This window comes from Dromaius novaehollandiae, chromosome 14 (genome assembly GCF_036370855.1).
Source record: "Dromaius novaehollandiae isolate bDroNov1 chromosome 14, bDroNov1.hap1, whole genome shotgun sequence".
Classification (NCBI taxonomy): domain Eukaryota; kingdom Metazoa; phylum Chordata; class Aves; order Casuariiformes; family Dromaiidae; genus Dromaius; species Dromaius novaehollandiae.
Window position 1 is genome coordinate 4,720,551 of NC_088111.1, and position 12,957 is coordinate 4,733,507.

Below are 12,957 nucleotides of genomic sequence, written 5' to 3' on the forward strand. Positions count from 1 at the left end.
GTCAGCCTGTCTTAAAGGAGTAAAATGCACCATATTGAAGTGGCTGGCTCCGGTTTGTTTTGCAGATGTTTCCCATAATAAAGCACTATGGGGAAGTTTTGGTGAGAAATGTTCAGAAGGAAGTGGAAAAGGACACGCCTACAGCCATGAAGGAGTAAGTAACTGCTAGGAGCAGCAGGCTATGTGGCAAACCTTGTGCGCAAGTGCTGTGGTCCATTCATTACTGGCAACGCGGATCGCTGTTTTGGTAAACCAGACTTCTGAAAGGAATAACAGGGCCAGCTGAAAGCCTGGCTGGAAATCTCAAAGGGAAAATTTAAGCCAGGATGTTAGTGAAACCTCCCAGAGGCAGAGACCCACGGAGGAGCCTTCTGAAGGGAATTAGATGGGGAAAATGGTGCTTGAGCACAGCTTTGTGAATCCCTGCAGGAGAATCCGCTTCTCCCTATGCATACCCAGGCTCTCCGCGCTCCCCCTTCGCGCTCAGCAGCATGCTGGCCCTCTCCGCGCGGGAGGGACTCCCAGCCCGCGTGTGACCCTGTAGGACACTTTTCCACCACTTGCCCCTGCCACCTGTGCTTGGCGGAGGGAGGAAGGCTGTAGCGTGGCCCAGGTTCTCTGGTGCCCTCATCTGCACCCTCCATTTGGAGCAAAACCTGCAGGTTTCACCCTAACTTCAACAGCTGAGGCACGGAAAGGGCAGCTGCACACTAGCACTCCTGCACCAGCAAAACCTCATAAGGAGACGTGGCCTAAAGGACTGCTCGCACTGGCCACGGCGAGTCGAACAAAACGGCTTCCAGGGTGTGTTCCTCAAAGCAGCGCGTGTTTCCGCACGTCCCCCCGAGGAGAAGCTCACATGCTGGAGAGCCACGTGCTGTCCTTGCAGCGACGCGCTCGTGCAGCCGCACGCTGCTGAATGTCCCCGGAAAGGCGCTGTGCTTGCAGGCTGTGGGAGTTTGAAACCACAGCTTTTAAAAAACATCTTTCATTATACATGCTTCCCAGTTGCCACATATCCAACATCCTTTTCAAGACTGGGAAAGAAGGCCTTGTGAGAATTTACTTTTTAATGGGACGTAGGCATTATTCATATATTCCAAATATTTAACCACAGCCTGTCTTTTCTCTCTTTTCTCAGGATCTTTGGAAGCTACAGCATGGATGTTGTCACTAGCACTTCGTTTGGTGTGAACATTGATTCCATGAACAACCCCAAAGATCCCTTTGTCAGAGAGATGAAAAAGCTCGTCAAGTTCGACTTTTTTGACCCGCTCTTCATTCTGACATGTAAGGGACTTTTTTTTATTGAAAACTTCGTTTAGGTGTTGCAGAGTACCCGAAAGGCATGCCTTTAGCAAGGGTATCAGACACTGGTGCATCCTATCCGTTAACTACTACTAGGTAACTTTACTACCTAGGACTACTAGGTAACTACTACTAGGTAACTTTACTACCTGGGATGGAAGTCCTGCCAGCTCTTGGCTTCTCATTTCCCCACTGCTAGCCTCATGCTAAAACTCTGGGAAGGAGATAAGACTGGAAGTCGGCTGCTTACTGTTTTTATCAATAATCGAATGATGCTGGTGAAGCCTAGTGGGCTGATCTAAATCATTTGGTTAAGTAATCACCACCCACTAACATTATCTAGTGTTACTGCTAGATGCAAGGTAACACTCCTGGGAAAGAGCAGCTCAGGTGACATCCACTGAAGGGAAAATCCCATCCTTGAAACAGTGACTGAAACATGAGCTGTAAATGCAGTGCTTTAGGTTAAAGGGTTCATGTAAGCTACATTTTTTTTCCTTCTTCTTCTTCTTCTTCTTTTTTTTTTTTTTAAGAGGGCTATTAAGCCATATTAGAGAAGGGATCTTGCCTCCATACACAGCATAGGAAAAAATGCTACTAAAACTCATTCTCAGCCTTTGGTGTCCACGATGCAAGAACCATGTGAACATACTAGCCAACATTTGAAGAAGGGCCAGAAAATGGTCCTTGAAAAACAAGTTCAAACATGAAGCTTAAGGCGAGCAGTGCTATCCAAAATGCGCTTCCTGAACGAGAGCACTGAGTGCAGCCAGTAATTAGATGCAATTTCCTAGTAGTGGAATAGTTTAGCGGTGATGGTGATCAACCTTAAATCACTTGCAACCTTAAATCAAGATTAGATAGATTGTTAAAATACAGGGAAAATTGTGATCTGTGTGTAGAGCAGGTTCTGGTGCTGTAGATTTTATGAACCTATAAGCAAGCTCAGGATCCAGCCTCTGTATTGAAGGAAATGCTCTGAAGAGGGCTTGAAACTGTTTGTATGAGCAAGACATGGCAGGGAGCGGCCCAGCCTGAAAGGATTTCAGAACTTAAGGTATTTGTGTTCTGAGCCACATTGCTGTTGTAGTGCTGTGCAATGCACAGGAGCAGTGACCTGTCCTTAGAAAACAGTGCCTTAGTATGAGGAGCTAGCATGTACTTTGGTCGTCTTTTAAATAAAAATGATACACAGTTCAGATATGTCCGTTTTACAGGAACTTGGAAGAGGGTTGTGTCAAGACAAATTAACCCAAGGAGAAAAAAGATCACATCCCAGGTGAAAAAAAGGAATCAAGAAGGAAAATAATTTCTTTGGAATGTTATTACTTCCTTGCTAACAGCCTCGGCTATCTTATGAGATGAAGTTTGTTTGCAGTATGTGACTTCATTCTCGATTTATTTTTCAGTTGTTTGTCCATTCCTTAATCCCCTTCTTGCCAAGATGAATGTAAGCTTTTTCCCCAGCGATGCTGTAGATTTCTTCATGAGGTCAATCTCCAAAATAAAGAAGGATCGTGAAAAGGAGATCCACAAGGTAAGCTAGCATGAACCTGCTTGTGGCAGAAAACACCTTCTTTTTAGTAAGCCCAAGTGAAAACTAGTTAAGGTGACAGTATCCAAGGTAAAGCCAGCATCCAACGACTCAACAAGAACCCAAAGCTACTTAACTGTAAACACTTGATTTTAATATTGTAGGAATAAACTCTCGCTTGACCAATCATACAGAGGAGCACAATGGACTTTGTATATCCATGATCTGAAGCTAAATCCTGGTAAAAGCTCAACAGAACTGGATTAAGCTTGGGTTTGCAAAACTTGTAATAAATCAACAGACTAAGACACTGATCTTCCCTGGAGAAGATTAGGCAGAGGAAAAGACAGGAAAAAAAGCGTAAGCAGTACAATGGCACAGGAACAAGAATACTGCCTTTTGCAGGATTGTGCCTTCCCCTCTCTCGTTTTTCAAAAAGTGAAGGTGCTTCCTGGCAAAGGTCTCCCTCTTAATTTGGATTCCTTTCTGTGAGATTCATTTATGAGATATCGCTCTCCCAGCCAATGTCTTCAAACAAAGCACAGATAAGTTTCCAAAATAAAGTGCAAGTGTTGGATTTTACAGCAGGGAAGTCACATGCATTTGGGGGACCCTCTCAGTTCAAAACACAGAGTTCAGGCTATTACACCTAGTTAATTGAGCCATCCCTGACTCCTTTGTCACAAAAGAAACTCCTGCTTTGCTTCTCAGGGCCGAGTAGATTTTCTGCAGATGATGATTGAATGCCAGAACTCAACCACCAATGGCAGCAATGGAGTCAATCACACATATAAAGGTAACAACCTCCAAAAACGCATCATGGGAGCAGTGACTGAGGAGAATATGGGTAGCTGTGTTTCCTAGAGCAAGGCTAAGTGGTTCACCGTCTTCTCCAGGAAGAGCAGAAAGAAATCAGCCAACTTCAGGCAAAAGTCTGTCCTATGTTGCCAGCGCTGGGGCTACGGTGAATTGTCCAAGTCCTTTGCCAGCGCTTAGGACTGTGGTTTCAATCATTTATACCCAGGAAATTAACTGGCTTCTCCAGTCAGATGACTTTCCCCATGACACAGATGGCAAAATAGCTATGAATCTCTGTTATCAGGCAACAACCACAGCACAGCCACAACCTGGTCGGAAACCCACCCGTTGCTCCCTGTTTCTTGCCAGGACCGTTAACACCATTTAAGCTTAACTTCACGTGTTCCCTTCCCTCACAGCCTTGACTGACGTGGAGGTTCTGTCACAAGCGTTTATTTTTATCTTCGCTGGGTATGAGCCCACCAGCAATACGCTTTGCTACCTTGCCTATGAACTGGCCACACACCCCGATGTACAGCAAAAACTGCTGGAGGAAATCGACTCCGTTTTGCCCAACAAGGTAAGGGACCGTTGAAAGAAGGCACGGATCATCACTCATCTGGGTATCTTCTTGCTAGTTCAGTTAAGACAGTGACAACTCTTTAGCTAAATACCCTCCTCTGGGAACTTCCAAAAGCTCTCAGAGGTGTGTAGTAGGAAAACTTATCTCTGTGGCGATTTTATTTTGGTAGCTGAAATTTTATCTCTAAAACACTTATTTCAGGGGTATCACGTGAAGTTGCAGTTATAGAATATACCGTGACTCTGTTGCAGCCGTGACTGTATAATGGCCTCTCTCCCATCTTATCTTGGTTCATTTTAAGCTTTTTAATGTATATTGACTTCCTCGTAAGAGGGCAGCAACAGGAAACACGAGATGGGGGAAACCCACTGCAGTCCCGGGAGGAGATGCCCCACTCAGCCACTCTTGCCTCTTTTCAGAGATACTCATCGCTGGGTGTAGGAGCCCTCGTGCTGCACAGATGCACCACCAGCATCACAGGCCACCCCGCTGCACAAATGCATTTGCCATACTTGTTATCCATGCACAAATGGATATGGATTTCTAGTCATTTCTGACACTCGGAGACCAAAAATGAAACCAAATTTACTATTTCATGCCTTGCATTTTGTTCTTCAGCAAGTCTGAGACATGGCTATGGCAGAGAGGGGGCTGGGGACACGGTGGTTCCAGCAGTGATTTTAGGGAAAGCTAATCGTCCCGCCAGTGTACCTGGTCACCTTCCTGCTGCTGCTCCACAGGCCCCACTCACATACGAAGCCGTGATGCAACTGGAATACCTTGACATGGCGGTGAACGAAACCCTCCGGCTCTTCCCTCTTGGAGGACGACTTGAAAGAACCTGCAAGAAAAGCATAGAGATAAATGGCGTGACCATTCCAGAAGGGGTGGTGGTTGTGATCCCGCCCTACACCCTGCACCGCAACCCCGAGCACTGGCCAGAGCCAGAGGAGTTCAGACCAGAAAGGTACAACATATGCAATGAAAGGGAAGAAATATCATGCTGCTCTTTCTCAGATACAGTAATTAATTCTTAAGTATTAGCCTCTAATTAATAAACTCCTAATGATGGCTAATTTTTTTCCCTCTCCAAACAAACAATGCCAGTTTGAGAAGTTACAGGGTCATGGGAGCGTGTTTTTAAGAAGGTGATGAACTTTCTCTTTAAAGCAGGATTTCAAACATAATCTTATAGGGAGACTAACACTGACACCTCACAACATCGTATATGAAATTTTCAAGCTTACTGACAACATCTGCCTAGATTGTTAGAATTTTTTATAACCATAACTACTAGTAGTAGTTAATAATCCTCATAGCCGAGCCTATTTCCTTCATGCAGGCTTTGCTGTGAAGACCAGAGCTGATCTCCCTCAGTTGATCTCTGCTTGTTCTCTGTGAAGTCATAACTTTTCCCTAGTTCATTGCTTTTATAAATGGTATATACCTCTCAAGGTTCCCATCCAGCCTGAAACCACAGGCTGCTCCTAGCAAAGACGAGTCCTGGTCTAGGAACAACTGAAAGCAAGTAACAGTCTTCTGGGGAGACAGCACTGCCTAAATTTTCACGTTGCCCCCAACTTCTGATGCTCTGGAAGGACACTGAAGTGAGATGTCCTGGGCGAGGGCTCTGACACAGCACTAGATTGGTGGGCCATGCTGATTGATACACCTTGGTGAAAAAATAGCAAGTTTCTGAGGGGCACCAGCAAGAGGAGGTGCTCTCTAAATAAGTAAATATATAGATTAAGATGCAGCTTTTGCTTTCTTGCTTCCTTCATTCTTTTTCCCCTAACACATGTCGTTAACCAGGTTCAGTAAGGAAAACAAGGAGGCCATAGATCCATATACATTCCTGCCCTTCGGAGCGGGTCCCAGGAACTGCATTGGCATGAGGTTTGCTCTCCTGACTCTGAAAGTGGCCATCACCATCCTGCTGCAACATTTCACCCTCCGGACATGCAAGGAGACTCCGGTGAGGAACACACATCTTGTTTTGAAAGCTGGGTGATTTGGTAATAACATGGTTATGGTAATAACTATTAACCATAGGTACTAAAACCAGACCGCTTTGCACTTTGGAAGAAGGTGGGTGCCTCTCTCTAGCACAAAGCAAGAATTGCAGGTGGGTGACAGTGGGACCAGGGGATGAGTCCAGATTGCCAGACCTCCTGGTCTGTGCTCCGACAGCTAGGTTGTACGGTCAGCTGGCAGACTAACAAACAAGGCTTGGGGAATTTTTCTGTGTCAGAATAGCAAAACCTAGAAAAGGCAGGTTTATATTGTGCCCGAGTCAGATGGAGCATTGCTGAGGCCCTTCAATTTCTGTGGAAGTTAAGCAGCTCCCCAAAATAGGTGTTTCTCATCCATGCCAGTCTTCTGTAATGCAGCTCCAGGCTAGGAGTAAATTTAATTGGCTACGTGCTTTGACAGAAGGTTGACAGAATGTCTCAACTCAGCAAAAGTTTATCACTATGGATCGAATCCCGAGGCTGGGTTTCTTTTCTTCAATCTCTACATGTTTCATTTGTCCGTCTTCACATGTATTTCCCCCCCCCCCCTTTTAATGTTGCAGATCCCTCTCAAGCTGAGTTCACAGGGATTCCTAGTACCCAAGGAACCTATTCTTCTGAAGTTAGTCCCTCGGACTGACACTACACCTGCCAAAGCATAAAATCCAGCAGATTTTGCAACAGTTCTCCGGAGTCCGATGGCTACCGTGCAAACAAGGGTTCGCACATCACAGGAAAGCTCTTGCATACACGTACAGAAGAGCAGCTCTAGTTAATTCTGGAAGCAATTAATACATATTTACCCCAAAACATAGCTGTCAGAAATGTAATGCGGATCACTGGGCAGTGACAACATACAGCCTTCCTAGTTTTGATTGCAGAAAATGGGAAATAAATCCAACTGAGGAACTGATCATCCACTCGCTTCTAGGGGGACTTCTCCATCTGGAGAGACTGTCACATCCAAGAGAAACGAGGTGTGATGGAAACACAAATCACTAGACCTAGCTGGGCAGGGATGGGTGAGGGTCTTTTCAGTGTATTAACGCTTCAAGTGTTGTGTATTATATAACTGAGACGACTGGTGTGAGACTATATCCTAGCTACCAAACCTCTCTTGTGCCATATGTTAATTAAACTAAAGTGTGTACAAATACTGTCATTAAAAATGTTTGAGAGCTGCTCTGTGTTGTGTATAGCAGCTGAGTGCTTCCTATTTTAAAACTGTATTCAGCCTCAACCCTTGAAATTATCTATGTACATCGCTTTCCACTTAATTTAATGAATCTGATCCTTCATTTAGCGCGATCAAACCCTCGTATCGGTAAAGCATTTACAAACCATATAACTGCCACCTCTTAGCCTGACAAGGAGGTTGAGCAGGGTGTTGGGCAGCCTCAGCAGCTCTGGGCTGGCAGAGGACCCACCGGCGAGGAGCAGCTCGCCGCACGTACGGGTGGTCCTCCCGGCAGCCCCACTTTCGGCACAGCCCTGAGCACGTAAATGATAAATATCGAGGCGGGTGAGACGTCCTACTGGCTCTGAATTTCTCATGCTGCATAACACCGGAATATCGCATCTCGTCCGAACACCTAAAAACCAAGAATGCTGGTAACGTGGGAAAGGTTTGGAGGGGAGCCACCAGAATGATCAAGTTACCCCTTAAATGGTTTTTAGCAAGCTCCTGGCAGCCTTCCCTCCAAGGCATGTTTTCCAATCCTCTTCTCATTGGCAATAATTTTCTCTCATAGCCACATACTTTTGATAACGGAGGTCTCTTTAGCCCAGCAAACAGAACTACATGACCCACGCGCTACAATCTGACATAATGAGAGTTTACTTAAGAATTAAAGTCCATTCTTTAACGATGCTGGTACTTAACTGTGGGAGCGGTCAGCCAGCTGTGTGGTAGATTCATGATCGCTGGGAATCCTTAAACCTAAACTATCCTTTTTCAGGAGGATACGATAAAATATACTGGGCCTTAATTCAAGAGAGTTAGCAGCTTGTGCTGTCCCAGAAGGCAGATAAAGCAATTATAGTGCTCGCTTGTGATTCACAATCTGTGAAATATTGTTTGGGTTCTGCTATATATACAAAATGGTGCTGTCAGACGTGCTGCCAGTAAGGCCCTCTCTACTGCTCATCTCTTGCAAGGGGTTAAAAACTGCTGGTGAAGGAACAGGGTCTGTCTTGTGGCTGCAGTGCTGCAGCATCAGCTCGGATGGGGAAAGTGCAATGCCCCTGCATGGACAGAGAACCCTAAAAAAAGTACATTTTTCCCTTAGAAAAATAGTGCCAGGCAAAACTGACCCCAGATTCAAGTAAGAAGACCCCATCACAAACAAGACATCTGTAGCAAAGGTCACGTATAGGCCAAACAGCTTCTCCCAAGCAGAGGAAAGCCACTTTGGTACCTCCTGAGCAAAGCCAAACTCCCATGCGTGGTGCTCAGGACAAGAAAGGGTTAATCCAGCCATAATCCAACACAGGCAATTCCTGTACGGTGCATGGCATCTCTGGGAATGAAGTCATTAGTGTAACTGTACAGATCCTTCATTCTTCCAAATATGAAAAATGTGAATAATTCTCTGGCATGAGCCAATTATGACCTGCCAGGACTATCATAACAGCCCATAAATAATATGTGTAACAAAATCATGGTAATGAGTCTTCTAGAAGAAAATTAGATCCTCTGTGTCTTAACTGCATAAAATTACTTTGCTTATATGGGCTGCCTCCATCGTTCCCAGTGCTTTCCGTTGCTTTACTAAGCATCGCCACTTTGGGCAATCCCTCAGACTGGGGAGAAGTATATGATTTGGCCAGCAATCTATTAGCCCTTGTAGCTATACATTCATCACATTTATTTTCAGTTCCAGATGTTTCCTCTGATAAAAGATATTTGCCTTATACAGACATTGTTGATTTCCTTCTTAATTGTTGATCTTTTTAGTACATTATTGACAGGTCTGGGACACTGCATTACCCCAAGATAGCTGGGTTTTCAGTGCTGGAGAAGTTCTCTTCCAGACACAGCACAACCACGGAAGTTTGGGGGACACTTCTGTTTTTCCATTTTTTCCTTAAATCCCTCCAAATTCCAAGCAAAAAAAAAAAGGAAAAAGAAAGAACAAAAAAAAAGAATATCCAGCATTTTAAAATCAGCATTTAAAATCAGCATGACCGGTCATTCAGGAAGATTTCTGTATGCATGCAGACGTTTATACCCCATCCCACTGAAAGGCTTGCTGGGAACTTTCCAAAAGTAATATATATCCCATGATATGAGAACTGTTATTATATCAGTTCTGATGAAAGACAAGAATGGTTATAAGTGGGGAGATTTGTTTTCTGTTTCTCAATTAACTGTAACAGAGTGATCATCAACATTACAGTAACTTGCCTAAATGATGCAATTCTTTCAATTAATTGCAAATGGATTTCATGAAAAACCTATTTCCTGCTTACAGTGAAAGAAAAATATTTTGTGTGTATCATCAAGTCAATTATTAGGTGTTTCAACCATCAGTCTAAGCCCTGGCAGACGGAAGAACGGCCTCACTCTATTACCAAACTTAGTGTCCTTAAAGTATTGAAGTCTTGTGCAATTCCATCTTGCCTGAAAAATGAAATATGAAATATTTTCAGCCATATTTCACCTGAAAGGAGGAATGAGGCAATGTTGCTCCTTCCCCCTTTTCCCCCCATTGAGACACAGTTTCTCTATTGATACACCAGCACTGGATGCCTACAAGTTAAAAGAAGGTGCACAAAGAAAGAAAAAAGCTGGCACACAGAATTTGTTTAGTTCGAACAACCCTTCCTTCCTGTCTCAATCTCCCTATTAGAATTAACAATCCAGTCTGGAGAATTACCAGGATATGACAGATAGTTTGGAAACGTGGAAAATCTGCAGCTGAAGTTATGCACTTACATCACCTCTATCTGTTATAAGGGACAGGATTAGGCATATTCAATTCCATACCATACGGATACAGAATTTTGAAAACCCTTACCATTGCACAAATGCAGACAGGATATTTTATTTACTGCATCATTAAAGGTTAAAGAGAGTCTATCTTCTCCAGAGGATTCATTTTTTCAACCCTTAATATCAATTAAAGCTAATTTCAGCTCTACCCTAATGATTAAAATAAAATATGGAAAAAGCTCTAACTGAGCATTTCTGTTCATTACTTAGAAATTCTCCTGTATTTCTAGGGCATTTTATAGGTACCGATGCAGCTTTATATCACCCATGACACAGTTAATTTTACCCACGGAGCTTTATTTTGCCACCTCGTCAACTGTTCAGTAATAAAGATGCACTGAATACCTTCGAGGATATGGATCAAAGATTTTATTTAACCAGTCATAGTCCACAATCAGTGGAGGGTCTATATGGGCTTTCCTGCCCAGCTTGGTCTCTCCAGATACTCAGATACTCATTTTATTTCACTACGTGACCTGCAGCCTCCAAACCGTATATATATATATTCATGTATATAGGGGTATTCTGATAAATTTGTGCAGTCAGAAGTTCGCAAATGGAGTAGAAAAGATAATACCTGTTCAAGGGAAAATAAAAAATCTTGCTTGCCACTTACAAACTGAAGGCAGTCCAGGACGGCGGGACGCATCACCCATCTTTGCTTGGCAAAATACTAGTTCCAGCAGCACTCCATGGAGCGCCAAGAAAAATAATAGGCTATAGTCCATCCCCTAGACTGTGTCGGAGTTTTACTCAGCCCAGCTCAGAGGGCACAGATGCCACACAGTCCTAGGGCTGTCTGGCTGTTTTTGCCCTGGAATAATAGGACTGGAAAACACTTACGGAAAATAGATCACATAGACCAACCTGTCTCCATCATAGAGAAGAGGGTCTTGCACTAACGTGCCCCAAGCTTATCTAACCTTTCCAGAAACTTGTCTCTTGCATACTAATTTTAAGGTATTTCTTGTTAACAAACACTAATCGGGGATCGATTTGTATTCAAAGGTCACAGCAAAAGCCGGAGGGGAGGGGAGGAGCCATACAGATGCTCCTAGGAGAAGGTCAGATCCTGCCACTCAGGCTGCTCTCCGGTGGTAACCAGATGTCAGTCAACCCACCAGTAGCCTTAGCAACATCTGGGGAAGTGATCAGACATCTGATGCTCCCAGTAATTATAACTTAGACTTCACTAGAAGCCAGCAGGATGTAAAACCAAGGGAAGTGCGTTGGTATATTCCCCCTCCAAGACATGAAGCACGCTGCCCAGGTGGCTGTTCCCCATTCGGGAGTCTGCAGGGCCCTGCGCTGAGCTGCGTCAGGCTTCCCAGGCAGTTCATTGAACCTACTTCTCCTTTTTTCCCCTCATCATTTCAATATTGCAGGTTTTTCTCCTTTCCCGTATTCTGAATTTTTGTGTTTAGCTTTCAATCACTGGAAGCCATTTGGCTGGGAGTAAGCGAAACAGCTCTCTGTTAAATGGAAGAGTTACCTAATAAAGTTCTAATGGAAGATATTATTCCTGTTCTTTACATTACCTTAAAAGCCAGTCAGGAAATGAAAGCCCAAGAGGGTTAAGCATATTGGAAACACTCGGCAAGAGATATCCTGCTCTTCAGGGGCTTCGCAGTCTAAATGTTGCCCTAAGAAACAGAATATGCAGCAAACAGAACCAGCTTGCGCTAGCACAGACTTATCAAGCACATATATATATATGTATATATATATATATGTGTGTGTGTGTGTGGGTGTGGGTGGGTGTGCGCGCATACACATGCATTCACCTAAACATAAAAGCAGCAAGGAGACTCCAAAGGAGAGGATCACGCAGGTGGTGAACGGGAAGGCAGAGGGGGATCTGTTTTGCCTCTCGGGAGGCTCCGCAGTGCCCCGTTCGTTGTGCACCTGGTGCAATGGAGGCATCGCCCTGAGCACAGTCAAAACCCCTCTCCAGAGCACAAGGCAGCCCATATGCCCACGCACATCCAGCCCCCCAGCACGCGCTGCAAGGGGGACTTATTAGGCAGCCAGGCACATGCTGCGTTTTCCTTAAGTGCTCGCAGGCAAGTGCTTCCACCTGCAGCCAAAGCCGTCCTGGGAGAGAAACTTTCTGGAGATGCAAAATTCAAAACATCTGGGAAGTTGTCAGGGGATCTTTGTATTAAGACTGCATCCGCAGTGACTGTCACGAGCAGAGGAAGAGCAGCGCTAATGAGAAGCATTTGGGGTGAGGAATTTAGCGACTGGAGCACAGAATAATGTGTTTACCTGCCGCGCGCCACCGAGGTATCTAACTGCTCTGTGCCAGTAACATCCAAACACCAGAAATGTTCCTGCCTTCATTTGTTTTTGTGCGATTTAAATTGAGCTGGTCAGCTTGGCCTCTTCACTGACTCACATCTTGAATTTCAGAAACCTTCTCACCACCCACGACTTCCTAGTTGTCATTTTCTTGACAGGCCAAAATTCCCCATGCAACGACAAGAGCAGTTACAGAAATCTCCGTTTTCTGGATGAGCAGTACAGAACTGAGCAGCCCTCAGCTTCCCCAGGGGGTCAGTGACCTTCCAACACGCTAACCAGGGAAACCGTTAAAATGGGTCAAGAGACCACTACTAGTTTTTTTTTCCCCCCTTGAATTATTTCAAACTCAAAGTCTACCTTTCAAGTTTCAGTTGGCTGAAAGAGACTACATACAGTTACTGATGCTTAAGTAGTAATAGCTTAA

The 12,957-nt window shown here is 44.5% G+C and overlaps 1 protein-coding gene across 1 annotated transcript in view; it reads left to right on the plus strand.

Annotated features, from left to right (window-relative positions):
- The window catches only part of LOC112992936 (cytochrome P450 3A9-like), a 13,298-nt gene extending 5,880 nt beyond the window's left edge, over positions 1-7,418 (plus strand). Inside the window, exons 6-13 of the mRNA XM_026116251.2 lie at positions 66-154; positions 1,142-1,290; positions 2,718-2,845; positions 3,554-3,638; positions 4,060-4,220; positions 4,964-5,190; positions 6,036-6,198; positions 6,799-7,418. Of these exons, the coding sequence (XP_025972036.1) occupies positions 66-154; positions 1,142-1,290; positions 2,718-2,845; positions 3,554-3,638; positions 4,060-4,220; positions 4,964-5,190; positions 6,036-6,198; positions 6,799-6,897 (1,101 nt within the window). The 3' untranslated portion in view covers positions 6,898-7,418. The remainder of the gene's footprint in view (positions 1-65; positions 155-1,141; positions 1,291-2,717; positions 2,846-3,553; positions 3,639-4,059; positions 4,221-4,963; positions 5,191-6,035; positions 6,199-6,798) is intronic.
- Positions 7,419-12,957: the final 5,539 nt, after the last annotated feature.